The 17,667-nt window shown below is 42.3% G+C and overlaps 2 protein-coding genes across 4 annotated transcripts in view; both read left to right on the top strand.

The window, feature by feature from the left end:
- tut7 (terminal uridylyl transferase 7) overlaps positions 1-14,835 on the top strand; it is a 17,855-nt gene extending 3,020 nt beyond the window's left edge. For all 3 annotated transcript variants that reach the window (XM_014011735.1, XM_014011733.1, XM_014011734.1), the window contains 25 exons: positions 146-323; positions 412-500; positions 1,278-1,329; positions 1,417-1,486; positions 1,589-1,715; positions 1,824-1,943; positions 2,042-2,176; positions 4,863-5,040; positions 5,234-5,943; positions 6,034-6,184; positions 6,327-6,413; positions 6,538-6,638; positions 10,233-10,290; positions 10,436-10,539; positions 10,606-10,695; positions 10,799-10,912; positions 10,981-11,058; positions 11,143-11,320; positions 11,426-11,473; positions 11,569-11,660; positions 12,579-12,694; positions 12,794-12,993; positions 13,138-13,172; positions 13,258-13,324; positions 13,473-14,835. In XM_014011735.1, the coding sequence (XP_013867189.1) occupies positions 146-323; positions 412-500; positions 1,278-1,329; positions 1,417-1,486; positions 1,589-1,715; positions 1,824-1,943; positions 2,042-2,176; positions 4,863-5,040; positions 5,234-5,943; positions 6,034-6,184; positions 6,327-6,413; positions 6,538-6,638; positions 10,233-10,290; positions 10,436-10,539; positions 10,606-10,695; positions 10,799-10,912; positions 10,981-11,058; positions 11,143-11,320; positions 11,426-11,473; positions 11,569-11,660; positions 12,579-12,694; positions 12,794-12,993; positions 13,138-13,172; positions 13,258-13,324; positions 13,473-13,531 (3,237 nt within the window). In that variant the 3' untranslated portion in view covers positions 13,532-14,835. The remainder of the gene's footprint in view (positions 1-145; positions 324-411; positions 501-1,277; positions 1,330-1,416; positions 1,487-1,588; positions 1,716-1,823; positions 1,944-2,041; positions 2,177-4,862; positions 5,041-5,233; positions 5,944-6,033; positions 6,185-6,326; positions 6,414-6,537; positions 6,639-10,232; positions 10,291-10,435; positions 10,540-10,605; positions 10,696-10,798; positions 10,913-10,980; positions 11,059-11,142; positions 11,321-11,425; positions 11,474-11,568; positions 11,661-12,578; positions 12,695-12,793; positions 12,994-13,137; positions 13,173-13,257; positions 13,325-13,472) is intronic.
- A 911-nt stretch (positions 14,836-15,746) lies between these two features.
- isca1 (iron-sulfur cluster assembly 1) overlaps positions 15,747-17,667 on the top strand; it is a 6,222-nt gene continuing 4,301 nt past the window's right edge. The window contains exons 1-2 of the mRNA XM_014011731.1: positions 15,747-15,852; positions 17,418-17,471. Of these exons, the coding sequence (XP_013867185.1) occupies positions 15,772-15,852; positions 17,418-17,471 (135 nt within the window). The 5' untranslated portion in view covers positions 15,747-15,771. The remainder of the gene's footprint in view (positions 15,853-17,417; positions 17,472-17,667) is intronic.

The following is a 17,667-nucleotide window of genomic DNA, read 5'->3' as shown; positions in this document are numbered from 1 at the left end:
CGTAGCGTTCACACAGGGGTCTGATGCAGGTCACATTTAAAATGTAATGTGAACGTTCACACAAAAAGATCGGATTTTTAAAAAAAATGGGAACTGAGCATTAAGACCTGCAGTGTGAACGTAGCCTCTGTCTCTGTGTTCGTAGGAGAAACAGGAGCAGCTGATGCTGACTGAGATCCTGCCTCCTGGTCCTGAGCATATCAGCGCTGTGAGTGCAGCACTGGACGTCGTCGTCCAGCAGCATGGGATGAACGACCAGGACGTCCAAAAGAGGCAGGAAGTTGTCTCCGTCATGCAAGACCTCCTCCTCTCTGTCCTGCCAGGTAAGAATTCCGCCGATAACAATGTTAAACTTATGTCAAAATCATACTTGCGTGTTTGACTTATTCCTGTTCTGTCTCTCTCCTTTAGAGATAAAACTCAGACTGTATGGATCATCTTCTACTAGATTTGGATTTAAGGATTCTGATGTCAACATAGACATTCAGTATCCACCTCATGTGAGTAGCCAAGTAGACGTTTAGTAGCATAAATACCTCTAAACCAGGGCTATTCAAGTGGTGGCCCGTGAGTGACCAAAGTTTGGCCCGCCAATTGGTTCATTCATCTCTTAAGCCCAAACCCCTGGTTTTCTACTTTAATTACTCTAAGTTCTGTTAGTTAAACATAGACATGTTTGGTATCTACAGAAACGTCAGCATCTTGGCTAGAAGCTGGTAAAAACCAATTCTATAAACACCCAAGACAGTTAAAACTACAAGCAGTTGAAGATAAAATGATGAAAGTGAAGTTTAAAATTTGGCAAGTCAGAGATGTCAAAAAATTTGTGTCAAATAGGAGGCAGAATGTGTTCGTTTTGTTTTTGAAAATGTTTAATTATCACTACTTTTATAGGGTTCTGTGTTGTATTCATGATTAAATGCAGCAAAATAAACTAATTCAAAGGTAAGAGATCTTTGTAATACTTGGTTTATTTACATAATAACTTTCATTGCTGGATGTTCGGCCCGTCAGCTGTTGACCGGCAGTAACTGTGGCCCCCGGAGCAATTTAGTTGAATAGCCCTGCTCTAAACTATAAGGTTAATTTGCTTATTGTAAAAACTGCAAAACATTATAGTAAGCAGTTTTTTTCCTCAGATGGGCAGGATAGTAATGTTCAAGTCTTATGTGAAGTGATGCATGTTTTATATGTTAAAATTCTGGAAGATTTATTTATGGCTGATGTGCTTTTTAAATTGCATCGATGGCGTTCAAAGCTTTTGAATTTGTTCACAGATGCATCAGCCAGATGTCCTGTTGTTGGTGAAGGACTGCCTCTCTCTGAGCTGTGAGTCATGTGTTCTTTATAAACTTTGCCTTAAGCAAACCAGTCATGTGCTGAGCTGTCATAAAATGTGTATTTTATTGTTCCCAGCCCTATTTGTGGACGTGGAAGCTGATTTCCATGCCAGGGTGCCGGTGGTCATCTGTAAAGACAAAGACAGGTTGGGAACAGTTTATGGCTTACGTATAACGCTAATAAAATACCGTGTGCTCAAACGTAGTGAACTTTTAGTGAAAACAAGACTTCTCATTTATCTCCACAGTGGCCTGATTTGCAAAATGAGTGCAGGCAATGAAAGCGCCTTTCAGACCACCTCCTACCTGGCTGATCTTGCCAGTAGAGAGCGTCTCCTCCACCCTCTGGTCGTGGGATTCAGACATTGGGCTCGGGTATATTAACAGTTTGACCGTGTTAGCCAGGAAGCTTGTTAAAAATAATTTATACGCCTAAATAATTTTGACAAAACCCACATTTATTTGTCTACATCTTTTACGTAGATCTGTGAGATCGACCGTCCAGAAGAAGGAGGGCTGCCTCCATATGTCTTCGCCCTCATGGTTATCTACTTCTTACAGAAGCGCAGAGAGCCTCTTTTACCTACCTACCTAAACCAGAAGGTTTGCTTCATTTAATGTGTGAAATAAGAAAAAATAATTTAAGCTCTCACTAGTTTCTCTTGGTAGAAACTAACCAAGGTGTCCGATTGTGTTTTTAGATGAAGGTGTTTTCACTCAGCAAGCTATCAGACTTCAATCTCACACATACCGAGGAGGGATATTTACACTGGTCCTACACCCCTTCCTCCAAGGAGTCCTCACAGCCAGCAGAGGGCGCCTGTATAAAGGGAAAGGTAATCCTAAAGATTGTGTCTGGTTCAGATAAATAAGCAACTCAGAGTTCTGACAGTTCTTAAAAAAGTGTGGATTCCTGGATTTTCCAGCTTCCAGTTCTGGATATTTATATGAACAGTTACCCCTAATTTACACAAGGTGTGGTTCCGTTCCTTTATAGGCAACCGTTATAATCAATGAGAGTATCCACACTGGCTCTGCAGGGTGGTGGTGAGCGGACTGCGAACTGGCAAAATTAGATTCAATGTTATTTTTGTTGTATGCCAGAGCAAGCACAACATCTGTATTTTCAAAATAATTTGCCAAAGGCAAACTAATTTAGGGCCCTATAAAATATGTTTTATTTTTTCCTAAATTCCGTTTTTTTCTGTTTTTATTTTTTTTATTCCACTTTTTCCATTTTTTTCCCTGAATTCCACATTTTCATTGTAACCATATTTATTAACCTAAAAAGTGTGTAATTGAACAATAATTAAACAAATAAATAGCTACAGAAATAAAAAAAACAGTCATTTCACTTTCACTAATATAACAAGTAGCTGTGGTTTAATAGAACATTAAAGGTGTTTAAAATTATTTACTAAGAAAAAAACGTGTAAAACATATAGTCTCACATAATAAAGTTATCTTTTGTAAAATAAAAACATTTTAGAGTTTAACTTAATATTAAATATGTCAAAGAAACAAAACCTACATTTGCCATCTAAGCTCATTTACTTCTGTAATGGAGACACACACACCGTTTAGTGCTTTATCAAAAAACGGGCAAAGCTTTTTCAAATTTTCTAACGGAATGTCTGATTCTGCACACAAAACAACAACAAAATCATGGATAAACTCCCAGTYGGACTCCCAACTCACATCTGAGTGTTGAGGAGTTTTCACCGTGTCTCTCTCCTGCTCCTCTGTCTGTGACTCAAGCTGGAAACAAACTCCCTGCGAACTGCCGACGTCGGCACGGATTGTTGCACGTTGACGAAAATTACGTCACCGGGCTTCGCAACGTCGTGTCGACAGCCCCTTTTGGCACAAGCCCCCGGCAGAACTTTTTGACCCCCCTCCCGTGTCGACGGTCATGTGTGATTGGTCTGAACTGAAAGCGCTCGGACGGACACAGCAGAAGAAAAAAACAAAAACTCGCTTCTGACTAGAGCAGACTGTTTTGAGCGGTTTTAAAGATAGACAAACCGAGAAAAACTCATGCGTGTTTGTGCTGACAGCGCTATGCGCTGCATTTACTTCAACCACTCGGTTTAAAAAAAGGAAAAAAAAAACCGACTCGCTCCCCGAGTCAACCATGAAGCAGGGTTTTATAAAGATAGTCAAACTGTGAAAAACTCACAAATGGAGATAAACAGATGTAACAGATAAACAGGCACAGAGGACTCTGAAGCTGTGGAGCTTTTTAACCAGGACAGATGTGGATAAAAATCTGTCAGGTGAGTGACTTTTTTCTGCATTGCTGTTGAGGGGAGAAATTCCATACAGTGACGTATGTTTCAGCGGGAGGGAGGGGTTCCCCCGAGCTTGGGGCAGTGTGCAGGAACTATGAAAGGTCTGTGCGAAAATGACTGCCGAACAACCATGTGACTGCGCGTCGACCCGTCGGCGTCGGAGAGAGTATGTTTCCACCTTCAGAGAGGAAGCAGTCTGGAGCTTCTTCCCAGCGTCCAATCCATCGTGTGCCAAAAAAACTTGCAGAAAAGTTCTACAGATAAATAAATTACTGCTGGGACATTGTTCTGTCCTAAACTTTATCCTAGCTTCATATTTTTGGAGGACGTTATTTTTTAGCAAGTTTGTTGTTCGCTGTGCAGGTTGCGGCTTTGTTTTTGTTTTTTTTCTTCGTCTGTGTCAGGAGGGGCGCTCAGTCCGAGCTCACCTCACGTGCCTGTTACCAGATAACGGCAGGTACAGGAAGCGGCAGTGGCCAAAATACCTCAGAAACTCGCTCAAATAAGCAAATTCCATGAGATTCCCTGTTTTATACTGAATTCCATTTTGATTGGTAGATTCCGCAATTTTGTCCGTATTTTCCGCATCGCGGAAATTACTGTGTAGGGCCCTACTAATTTTGTTGAAATTCCAGCTATAATTATAAATACATGGATATATTTATACACAAATGCTGTAAAAATGTATCGTTCTGTTTGGGAAGCAGATGTATACAGACATGATACACGTGGATTTTATTTTGAAATCAGACATTTCAAAAAAGACGACAGCGATGCACTTTCAGCTGTGTTTGGAGTTTGTCTTCCACAGAATTAATTATTTTGCTCTGACTTCCACATTTATCATTAGATTTATCGCTCAATATTGCATTTCCTGCACACGCTTCTCAGACTTCCTCTGGGCTTCGCATCGGAGCAGAAGCTGTATAAACTGGGGTGCAAAGGAACGGTGGCAAACTGTGCATCGCATCAGAGTGGAACCACGTCTAGTGTAAATTAGGGGTAAAAGAGCATATGATGAAATGTTAGTTTTTAGACAGATATGCATTTTCTAAAAGATAAAATCTAGACTAAAAAAAACATAAATGTGTTTTACCACATTTATTGTAAATAAAATGTGGCCAGTATATATCATAGCCAGCCTAGGCAAAGTCTGGAAAAGCAAGGAATTTCCAAAATGTGGAAAATCCTGCAGTTCTGATTTTTTTTTTACTTATCTATTGTTTTTCAGGTCCCTCTGGTGTTCCCAAATCCTCATCCAGATGTAGAAGTCGGGTTCCTCTGGATTGAAATGCTTCGTTTTTACTTCCTGGCATTCATCATAGCAGACAACGTCATCAGTGTGCGGACCGGCGCCRTCCTCTCTCGAGAGATGAAAGACTGGCCAAAGAAACGAATCGCCGTTGAGGGTCAGAAATAAATTTTCTTTGCATTTGTAAAACAGATTTATTTTACAGTTAGTTTAGAATTTTTGAAGTCTTCCTTAATTTATTTAAAGTCTGTTAGCTTTTTTTTTTAAATTAGCATATTGTTTTTCAGTGTTTTTCATTAAAGGTTATTACTCATCCGTGGCGAAACTTTAAGAACTGTTGCTGTTTTCAGACCCGTTTGCTGTGAAGAGAAACGTGGCCCGCACGGTRAACAGCCAGCAGATGTACGACTACATCGTCCACTGCCTTAAAAGCACATATAAGTACTTTGCACTTCCACTCAGCGCCAACGCTGTTAACCACAAGAGAGAGGSCAAGCAGGGCCACGACCAAGGAGGCAACCCCAAAGTCGTTCCATGTTTGTCGGGCTTCAGTCAGCACTCCCTCCAGTCATGGCAAACAAGTCCCGGTCACACCGCAGAGAATGATCCTGAGGACTCTGACTGCATCATTGAGGAAGAGGAGGAAGTCGAGGGATGCAGCGACTCGGACGAAGACAAGGAGAAGGAAAAAGTGGACCCGGGCAAAGGCAGTCTCTCCGAGGATGAGGATGAAGACGAGCAGGATGAGGATGTGGACACTGATAATAACGCACACGACAGACAGCACCTGGACAGCTTTACCACAGAGGAGGAGGAAATTTTCCAAGTCGATGAGATTTCAGGGGAGGACCTCCTGTCTGACGAGGAAGCTCCAGATTTGGACACGCCTGGTTCGTTAGATGAGGATGAGGAGGARGAAGAAGAGGTGGACCTGGCACCTGACAGGCTTTCACCCAAACCTTCAGAAGATCAAACTGAAGGTGAAAGTGTGGAARAGAAAACCCCAAACCAAACCCAACAGTCTTATGAGTTCACCAGACAGGCCTTCACAAGAGGAAAGGTAGGTTTAATCTTGTGTATTAGTGTTTGTAACAAACATGTCGTGGAAGTTATTTTGGGCTCAAMCTGAATTTGGATTCATGTTTTTTAGTCACACATGGTCGTGTGCAGCTTATGCAAGCGTGACGGACATCTGAAGAAAGACTGTCCTGAAGATTTTAAGAAGGTGGAGCTGGAGCCGCTGCCACCGATGACACCAGATTTTCTCAGGATTCTTAACAAAGTCTGTGAGCAATGCTACAGTGAGTAGTGTGTGGTTTGGCTCACTAATTAAAATAATTCATATCACCTATCTAACACTGTTTTAAGCTTTATTATAAATTTATATGTTTACAGCGTGGCTTGATCACAAATAAAGTTAATGTTTTACTATCCCTGTTTTAGATGACTTTGCCCCAGATAACCTGGAAGTGGGAGTCAGGGAACACATCCTTAAAGATCTGGAGAACTTTGTCAAACGGCAGTTTCCTGGTAACTCTTTTTATTTATTTTTTCGTTATTTGATTGGGTTTTAATTTCTTAAAGTGTAACTGCATTACCTTCCAAAACTGTTCATTGACAGAACTTTTTTTTTTTTAAATCTACTCTCACACAGCGGCTCGGCTGAAACTATTTGGCTCGTCGAAAAATGGCTTCGGCTTCAGACAGAGCGACCTGGACATCTGCATGATCTTGGAGGGACAGGAAACTTTAAGTGCAAGTTATTTGTTAATTACTTTATGATTATTAATATTAGCTCAAGCTCCTGCTAGTGAGTAGCCTTGTATATGGTAATGAATTATTTTATCAAAAATGCATATTCATTATATTATTTGATCTGATGTCCATCTGTCCGTCCGTTTTCTGCTGCTTATCCGGGATTGGGTCGCGGAGGCAGCAGCCTAAGCAGAGAGACCCAGACTTCCCTCTCCCCAGCCACTTGGGCCAGCTCGTCTGAGGGAATCCCAAGGCATTCCCAGGCCARCCGAGAAACATAGTCCCTCCAGCGTGTCCTGGGTCTTCCTCTGGGCCTCCTCCCAGTGGGACATGCCCGGAACACCTCACCAGGGAGGCATCCAGGARGCATCCTAACCAGATACCCGAGCCACCTCAACTGACTCCTCTCGACGTGGAGGAGCAGTGGCTCTACTCTGAGTCCCTCCCGGATGACCGAGCTTCTCACCCTATCTCTAAGGGAGAGCCCAGACACCCTGCAAAGGGAACTCATTTCAGCYGCTTGTATCCGTGATCTTGTTCTTTCGGTCACTACCCAAAGTTCGTGACCATAGATGAGGGTAGGAACGTAGACTGACCAGTATACCGAAAGCTTTGCCTTCTGGCTCAGCTCCCGCCTCACCACGACAGTCTAGTACAGCGCCCGCATCACTGCAGATGCAGCACCAATCTGCCTGTCGATCTCCCACTCCATTCTTCCCTCAYTCATGAACAAGACCCCGAAATACTTAAACTCCTCCACTTGGGGCAGGACCTCCTCCCCGACCTGGAGGCRGGACCCTACCGGTTTCYGGCTCAAGACCATGGTCTTGGATTTGGAGGCACTGATCCTCATCCCAGCTGCTTCACACTCGGCTGTGAACTGCTCCAGTGAGAGCTGGAAATCACGATCTGATGAAGCCAATAGGACCACATCATCCGCAAAAAGCAAAGATGCGATCCTAAGGTCACCAAAAAGGATCCCCTCAACACCTTGGCTGTGCCTAGAAATTTTGTCCATAAAAGTTATGAACAGGATCGGTGACAAAGGTCAACCTTGGCGGAGTCCAACTCTCACTGGAAATGAGTCCGACTTACTACCGGGAATGTGGACCAAGCTCTGGCACCGGTCATACAGGGACTTAACAGCCCGTATCAATGGGCCTGGTACCCCATACTCCCGGAGTATCCCCCACAGGAGYCCCTGAGGGACACGGTCGAACGCCTTCTCCAAGTCCACAAAACACATGTAGACTGGTTGGACGAACTCCCATGCACCCTCCAGGACCCTGCTGAGGGTGTAGAGCTGGTCCACAACCAGGACGAAAACCACACTGCTCTTCCTGAATCCGAGATTCAACTATCTGACGGACCCTCCTCTCCAGAATCCCTGAATAGACCTTACCAGGGAGGCTCAGAAGTGTGATCCCCSTATAGTTGGAACACACTCTGTGGTCTCCCTTTTTAAATAGGGGGGCCACCACCCCGGTCTGTCAATCCAGGGGAACTGCCCCCGATGTCCACGCGATATTGTAGAGTTGTGTCAACCAACGCAACCCCACAACATCCAGAGCCTTAAGGAACTCCRGGCGAATCTCATCCATCCCCGGCACCTTGCCACCGAGGAGCTTTTTAACCACCTCRGCGACCCCGGCACCGGAGATTGGAGAGTCTGACCCAGGGGACCCAGGCTCTGCTTCCTAATGGGAAGACGTTTCGGTAGGATTGAGGAGGTCTTTGAAGTATTCCTCCCACCGACCCACATCGTCACAAGTTGAGATCAGCAGCGCACCATCCCCACCATAAACACTGTTGGTGGTGAACCGCTCCCCCCCCCCCAGAAACGCTGGATGGTGGCCCAGAATCGCTTCAAAGCTATACAGAAGTCTTTTTCCTTGGCCTCTCCGAACTCCTCCCACGCCCGGGTTTTTGCCTCAGCGACCACCCGAGCCGCAATCCGCTTGGACTGCAGATACCTATCGGCTGCWTCYGRAGTCCCACAGGCCAAAAAGACCCGATAGGACTCCTTCTTCAGCCTGACAGCATCCCTCACCRCTAGTGTCCACCAGCGGGTTCGAGGGTTGCCGCCCCKACAGGCACCTATAACCTTAAGGCCACAGCTCAGGTAAGCCGCCTCGACAATGGAGGTATGGAACATGGCCCATTCGGACTCAATGTCCCCCACCTCCCTCGTAACGTGTTCGAAGTTCCCCCGGAGGTGTGAGTTGAAGCTTTGTCTGAGGGGAGACTCTAACAGACGTTCCCAGCAGACCCTCACTACACGTTTGGGCCTGCCAGGTCTGACCGGCTTCCTCCCCCACCACCGGAGCCAACTCACCACCAGGTAGTGGTCAGTTGACAGCTCCGCCCCTCTCTTCACTCGAGTGTCCAAAACATGCGGTCGCAGATTACATGAAACAATAACAAAGTCGATCATCGAACTGTGGCCTAGGGTGTCCTGGTGCCAAGWGCACATATGGACACCCTTATGCCTGAACATGGTGTTCGTTATGGACAATCCGTGACGAGCGCAGAAGTCCAATAACAAAACACCGCTCGGGTTCAGGTCAGSGGGGCCGCTCCTCCCAACCACGCCTCTMCAGGTCTCACTGTCATTACCCACRTGAGCGTTGAAGTCCCCCAGCAGAACGAGGGAGTCCCCGTTAGGAGCGCTCTCCAGCACCACCTCCAAGGACTCCAGAAAGGGTGGGTAATCTGAACTGCTGTTAGGCGCATAGGCACAAACAACAATCAGGACCCGTCCCCCCACCCGTAGGCGGAGGGAGGCTACCCTCTTGTTCATCGGGGTGAACCCCAACATACAAGAACCGAGATGGGGGACAATAAGTATGCCCACTCCTGCTCGGCGCCTCTCAACATGGGTAACTCCAGAGTGGAAGTGTTCAACCCCTCTCAAGGAGACTGGTTCCAGAGCCAGAGCAGTGGGTCGAGGTGAGTCTGACTATATCTAGTCGAAACCTCTCAACCTCACACACCAGCTCAGGCTCCTTCCCCATCAGAGAAGTGACATTCTACGTCCCTAGAGCCTGCTTCTGTAGCCGAGRATCGGACCGCCAAGGTCCCCGCCTTCRACCACTGCCCAGCACACATTGCACCTGACCCCTACGGCCCCTCCCACAGGTGGTGAGCCCAAGGGAAGATGGACCCACGTCTCCTCTTCGGGCTGTGCCCGACCAGGCTCCATGGGTGAAAGCCCGGCCACCAGGTGCTCGCCAGCATGCCCCACCTCCAGGCCTGGCTCCAGAGTGGGGCCCTGGTGACCCGCGTCCGGGCGAGGGAACACTCAATCCATTTATTGTGTTCATCATAGGGGTCTTTGGGCTGCACTTTGCCTGATCCCTCACCTAGGACCTGTTTGCCTTGGGTGGCCCTACTGGGGGGCATAAAGCCCCTGACAACATAGCTCCTAGGATCATTGGGACACTCAAACCTCTCCACCATGATAAGGTGGCAGCCCAAGGAGAGGATTTGATCAGATGATAAAGTGAAATACAACACTTTGCAACCATTCTGTATAATATTTTAGGAAGAGTTTTTAGCTAGATTTTAAATCTTGTTTTGTTTGTTTTCTGATAGGATTATGAATGCATCACTATCATTAAAAGCCTGGCAAGGATGCTAAAAAAACATTCAGGTGCGTTGTAGACCCGATCACTTAGATCAACATAGATCTACTTCAAATGAAACTTATAAYGTTGAAGTTATTATTAAATGAAATCATCAGTGATTCTTTCGCTAGCTTCTATCCAAACAACRATGTTTTTTCTCTTCTTGTCCAGGTCTGAAGAACATCCTGCCCATTACTACAGCTAAAGTCCCCATCGTTAAGTTTTACCACAATCTGACCGGCTTGGAGGGAGACATCAGCCTCTACAATACACTGGTAGGTCTCCGCCTCTTGTGTTTTGAGTTTTCTCTTATGTTAGAAAGTAACCCATTTTCTCTCCAGGCTCTGCACAACACTAACCTGCTCGCCTCATATGCTGCCATCGACCAAAGAGTGAAGATTCTCTGTTACGTTATGAAGGTTTTTGCGAAGGTGAGCTTCCGTTTTTGGACGTAAAGCTTTGGGATCTTTTTGTGTCGACACAGTCAGATGTGTTGTACACTGTTAACGTATTTCTCTTCCCGTCCCGTCATAGATGTGCGACATCGGGGATGCATCTCGTGGCAGCCTCTCATCCTACGCTTACACACTCATGGTGCTGTTCTTCCTTCAGCAGAGGARCCCGCCAGTCATACCTGTGCTGCAAGAGGTACAGAAACCATATTTGTATGCAGCTCTTTTTTTACACAGTCACTTGATTTGACTGGTTTTCTACAGATTTATGCTGGAGAGAAGAAGCCTCAAGTACTGGTTGATGGCTGGAACGTGTACTTCTTTGGTGATTTAAAAGCACTAGTAAGTACTGTATGGTTTTATGTGTTTTGTCATAAAATAAAACATTATTTTGATGTGTTACCACCATTCTTTGTTCACCTGCAGCCCAGCCACTGGCCCCAGTATGGAACGAACACTGAGGCGGTGGGGGAGCTGTGGCTCGGCCTTCTCCGCTTCTACACTGAAGACTTCGACTTCAAAGAACACGTCGTGTGCATCCGACAGCACGCCCGCCTCACCACCTTCAACAAACAGTGGACCTCCAAATACATCGTCATCGAAGGTCAGCTGATCMTACACTCAAAGCACAAGAAAATTAGATTTAATCCACTCACCTGTGCAACACTCTGATTACTTTTTAAATCAATGTTTAACTGTCACATTACAGATCCGTTCGACCTGAATCATAATTTGGGTGCTGGTCTGTCCAGAAAAAGTATGCTAATCTTTTTTTTTTTGTACTTCATTGTTAACATTTATGTCTTTACAAAAATTTTTTTTTCATATGACTCTTTTTAATCCTTAAAACAGTGACTAACTTCATCATGAAAGCTTTCATCAACGGAAGAAGAGTCTTTGGCACAGCCATGAAGGCTTTCCCTGCCGTGTATACCAGTGAAATGGTCAGTACTTAAAACCAAGGCCATAACATTAAGTCTACCATTAGGGGGGTTGTGTTCTCTGCCTGTTTATTTATACTTATTGAATTATTTACTTTTGTGAAATGATTTTGAATATTTTGCGGTTAAAATACATTGTGCTTTTACTCTGACCCTCTTTTCTTTGTTTGTACTCTGCACCTTTTCATGTCAGTTCAACATTCAAGAAAATTCTTACTTTTTTCAACTAATTTTTTTCTAGCAGTAACAATTTTTTACATTTTTAGGATGAACTATATGACATACCCAAATTTCACAAATTTCTAAGTGTATGCATTTATAAGGGGTGCATCGATACAGAAAATTCACGATTCGGTTCTGTTTAATACTTTAGTCTAACGGTTCAAAATTGTTTCAATACAAAACAGGGAAATTTCCTTGCCCTTCTTAACTTGCAATTTAAAAAAATCTGTATTCTAAACAAGTGTGTATTGAACCTAAACCACTTTATTGAACGATTYGATACAGAYGCATGTGTTGTTGCACCCCTAGTATTTATCTGGTGCACTATAATTTAGCTAGKAAAAATTACAACTCATGATTCAACAAATACAGCCATAATRTGATGARCAGACTAAAACCCTGCATGCCATTTTCAGCATTTATGCTTAAACTACATATATAACATCGTAAATTTTGACATCAGGTCAAAGTTACCTAAAAACAACAAACAGCTGTGTATTTACCCAGTTACTTTCTATTGTGTTAGAGCCAATGATGTCATTTTACTGGGCGGGGGTTATATTGACTGGATCACATTATTGTGAGGGGTCATAACCCCCCAGCAAATTACGCCCATGCATAAAACATGGGCTGTATATATATATATATTTTTTTTTTTTCACATTCAGCATATCGACACCTCTGATTTGTTTTGTTCAGGAGTACTTTTTCGATCCTGAAATTCTCACAGAAGGAGAAGTGGCTCCCAACGATCGCTGCTGCCGCATCTGTGGCAAGATCGGCCACTTCATGAAGGACTGCCCTATGCGTAGGAAGTGGGTACAATCGCAGCACATGTGTCGGAACTGATCWATGCTTCTTTATAAGTGGTTCTGATTTTAACTGTTTTTTTGTTTGTTTGTTTTTTGTCTTAGGCCCAAGCACAGAAGGGACTCGGACAATATGCTAGAGCAATCGCAGGACAAAATGGACTCGTYGGAGGAGGCGAAGGATCAGGTCAGGCATAGGAATGAACACTGGAAAAAAAGAGATGCACTGGAGATTCGCTGCTGCTTCCTGTGTGGCTCAAGTTCCCACATCAAGAAGGACTGCCAACTTTATAGAGGCCCTGCAGGTTCACATAAAGTTTATTTCTTTTTCACTTTGCCAACTATCTAAAACATATTGGTTAACAGTGATATTTGTGTTTTTATACTTACTCAAGATGATGCTATTTGATTTTTTTAATCATAATCTTGATTTTCCTTCTCTTCTTCAGCCTACATAAAGAATATGAGAGAAAAGGAAAAACAGGTGTGTTTTTTCAGACTGATAAAATTTCATGTAAAATGAGCTTTTAGTATTTTTGTTGGAATGCTCTTTATTCTTTTTCTTCCAGGGCTTATCCATGCAAGACGAGAAGACTAGGAAAAGGCAACAAACTGTAATCCTGGGTCCGCAAGCAGGTGAGAAGACGTTTCTGTATCTAGTTTCACCATCTTTCTGTGGACCCTGATTTGTCTTTTAAAGAAGTCTTCTTTATGTTGAACTGACCACATTGTTGGGGGTAAATATTTGCACAAATGTCAATATTTYCTTTCTCATGTCTCTTAGGTAGTTTAGCCTGTCGAAACATGAACYGGACTGGTCACAAGAAGAACCCAGTGGAATGAGAAGCTCCAGACCACAAAATAATTCTACTGTTGTCCACGCAGACTGCATCCCAAAGCCCAACAACAACAACAACAAAATAAAAATAAAAACTTAAATCTGAGTAGTACTGTTAGGCCAGATGGAGCCCRTTAAAGCCAAAGCCTGGACACCGTGACTTGAAGCCAAATAGGGCCTTTTATGTGTGTCTGTCCTCACTCCCACCCTGCAGTCCTCTTCACCTTTTATTTTACAAAGACAAGCCATTATTCATACGTCCAAGGTCTTAGTTTACACACTCTGCAAGTCAGTTTATTGTTTTTTTATTCATTACTTTGCAGTCCAATTCGGAAATTTCTTAAAATGACTAAATTTAGGACAAAAAAACCTAAGTGTCAGAGGATAGATAGCTTGAATCATAATAGTTAGGTATGTTTTTAAGATTGTCTTCTACGTTTATTTTAAATATGTTGCAAACACTTTGACATAATTGGAGTAGAAGAAAATAAACGGCGAGGGAAAGGTAGGTTCTTCTATTTTCATGAAGCCCTTTAAACATCAAATTATCACTCAGTTCTTATTTTTTCCTTCCAAAAGATCATTGTGGTAAGTGGATTTACCAAAAAAYATATAATGAAGGTTTTGATGGTAGTTGCCTTTTGTTGTGGCTACGATCTGTTTTAGTGCGCTTATATTTTAAATGTCTGATTTCTCCACAGCACTGGTGTCTGAGTCAGTCTCCACTTCATCCTTGAARTTGGTGCTGTTTAGCGGAGAAAACACCATGTTTTTTCCCCTTATTTTTKAAATTAAAGATCAAAAATTTACTTTGAGGCATGTCCAATCGCTGTTTGATTCTCACCCAGCTGTTTCAGTTTTACTTTTTAAATTKTTTTTTCTTTGAAAATCTGTCTACTGGTCTAGCTGCTGGCATACAATGCTGCAAAGCATTTCTAAACTTGTAAATCTTGTAATTTTATTGTAATGATGACAGAGTTTGGTAGCTGCACTGTAAGGGTCCACACCTTAAATTATGTTGCTGCTTGTTGAGTCTCAGATACCCCTGTTTTTATTTCACTTTTAAGATCAGACCCACTGCCTCTGTTGTTTTGCTGGTATTACAAAATTTTTTATATATRAAAAAATCCCCACAAAAAACACCTGTTCGTAGTATTGTGATTATGTTTCTTTAAAAGTGGCTTTAATTTCTGGCCTTATTTGTTTAGATGGACTTGTGAAAGCTTTCATATATTAGGAAACCCATGATCATGCCAAAAAAAAAAAAAAAAAAAAAAAGCTGACTCGCAATCCATTTTGTCTCAAAAAATAAACTAAAGTTTAATTCCCAAGATGACGTACGTGTGTCTTTTATAAAAACATGTCTGTGCAAAACCTTACCACATGATTTCTGGAACATTTTTTCTTTGAAAAGATGTGTCCAAATAGAGAAAAAAAACTAAACATATCGGCACATCAAACCCCTGAACTGTCATGCACGGAGGTGGAGGATTGTTGATTAGGAACCATACCTTGCTGCTGTGAGATCAAGTATTAAAATATTTGAAATTAAATGGATGAATCCAGATTGTGCAACAAGAAKGATTGTAAAGACCCCAGTGAATGTTAAGTGTCTGTAACTAAAAATATACTAAAAACAAGCACTTCGTGTTCATTCTTCTACACAAGCTACTGAATCAGTGCAGTTAGGGGGGCTTTTTGCCCACTAGAAGGATCTTATCTTCAAACATAAGGCTGGGGCTTTTTTAAAATATATTATTTCACTTTATAAATATGTTATTTTTAGAAATGTCAAAAGTCTGAAATGTAAATAAAAAAACCGAGTGATTGCACGTGTTTTTTCTTTGTGTACAGTGTTTTGACTGTTTTGGACAGGGAGGAGGTGGGGCTCAAAAATAAAAATATGAGGACACCAAGTTCCAGTAAACAGTGTGTTCCGTTCGACATCAAAACAGTCGACGGTTTAAATTTAGCAAGATCATGTAGAGTAAATAAAAATAGATTATTACTTACCTACAAACTATTTAAGAAGTTGACATACGTTATACGTATATACGACATTATTTAGTTTACAAAAATGTTACATAACAAAAGATCATCCTTCAAGATGTGAGTGCGTTACATCATTAGCTGTTGCGCCCGTCAGTCAAGCTATTAACCAATCACCGGTCAGTATACGTGTTTTGGGCGTTCCACAGGTCGTTCGCACGCTTGCGCTCTTCAATGTTATGGGTTAGTTATCAACATGTCTGCCTCCTTGGTGCGAGCGACTGTCCGAGCAGTGAATAAAAGGAAAATATTACCCACTAGAGCCGCTCTCACGTTGGTAAGTTTAGAGATTCAGTTAATATTTCAAACAAAGCACATTGTTGTGTTTGTTCGCGTATTGTTCGAGAGCGTGGTGTAATCTCAGGGAGCCATTTTGTGATGGCAGAGTTAGCTAACCCGAGTTTCGAGTAGCTTGTCTCTCAACATTTCGCTGCCCTTGTAGCCACATTACTTTTTCATGTTGTGTTTTTTTAAGACACAATCTTAGCAGTGACATATTGTGTTTGTGTTTTGCAGCCTAACGATTAGATTTAGCCAAGTAACCAATGTAGACAGTCGATGTTGCTAGCTAAGATGGCAATTTTAGATAAAACGTCATCAAAATACCAGAAATGTCAAAACAAAAGTTATAATTTGCAGGATAGGGACTAAGATTTATATTTACGAGTTAAAGAAATGCTCTTAAAATACGTTGGTAAAGTAAWCTCAGTTTAGCAAACTGAAGAATAAATGTGTATCCTTTTTCTTGACTAGTTAGTATTTGCAGGGAGTCAGGGGTACAGAGTAAACTGCCAAAAGTATTTGAGGACGTGCTCCTCCACATGTAAACAAACCTGTCAAAGAAAACCCTGAAGGGTTCAGTCTTGCACTTGTCAAAAACACCGAATGCCTCATTACACAAACTTTGCAAACTTAAAATTTAAAAGTTAGTGCATCTTAGGAAAGTGGTTTTATTGGACACCTTTCCTTGCAGTCGTTATTTATAGCAAATTTTAAAAATTGAAACTAAAATCTGTAAATAAGTGTAGGAATGTTATCAYTCCAGTTAATCAATGAAATGCTTTAGCCTGCATTCTTGCATCTTCTATGGTTCATTAGTGGAAACAGTTTCACTTARAATATTAAACGTCTTAATTTTAGTCAGTCTGAAATGCATTGACAATGTTTTAACATTATTCAGTTGAATGGTAAAGCCAAACARTGTGACGATGTAATCACTGAGAAACGTGGTCATGGTTTGTTTGATAATGGCTGCTGCAGAGATAATGAGTTTGTGCTGTGGCCCGAGTTGATAAAGGTTGTCACCTGAAGGAACTGAAACGTGACGGACTGCAGTCGACGTTTGAAAGGACGGCTCCTCGTGGATTTCCTAAAGCTGTCAGTGACCGCTGAGGTCTCATTTGGAATGACGTGTTCATCTGCACACAGCAGCAAATACTAATGATCGTTCTGCAGACTTGAAGGGATTAGTACCTTCCAGCCGACTCCACACAGAGCTCAAACTCGTAATTCTTCTTTTTTGGCACTGAAGTACATTCAGTTCCAGCAGAGGCTATTGTAGCTCAGGATTTTTTGTTACACTACAGGTRCAGACCTCAGTTTCAGACAAGTTATTATATGTCTGTGTAATAGTTGGGTGAAAGGTATCAAAACAGCTAAAGAAACTTATACCAGCAAAAAAAAAAAAATCTTTGTTTTTACTTTTGCTCTTTTTCTTTTTTTCAGATTGTTACATACAGTCACAGGATTTCCAGGGAAATTGAATGCTCTTTTATTAATGCAGCATATACTTTGTGGAAAATTGTGGATTATAACTTTTTGCGTTCTTTTGTTTTTCTTTAGACTCCTTCCGCTGTGAACAAAATCAGGGTTTTGTTGCAGGAAAAACCAGAATATGTGAGTAATTGATGTGACTCACTGAAACTGTGCAGTTTTGTGCTGATTCATGTGTCTTTTTAAGTCCCAAATTGTTCACAACTTAAAAAAAATTAGACATTTTGTGTTTATATATGTCAAAAAGAAAATTGTATAGGTCTTCTGGACGGGTTCTTCTCTAATGAAACGTTTCGTCTCTCCTCCAAGAGACTTCTTC

Source organism: Austrofundulus limnaeus, unplaced genomic scaffold, assembly GCF_001266775.1.
Source record: "Austrofundulus limnaeus strain Quisiro unplaced genomic scaffold, Austrofundulus_limnaeus-1.0 Scaffold84, whole genome shotgun sequence".
Classification (NCBI taxonomy): Eukaryota; Metazoa; Chordata; class Actinopteri; order Cyprinodontiformes; family Rivulidae; genus Austrofundulus; species Austrofundulus limnaeus.
The sequence above is the reverse complement of the archived record's forward strand: the minus strand, read 5'-3'. Positions and strand labels throughout refer to the sequence as shown.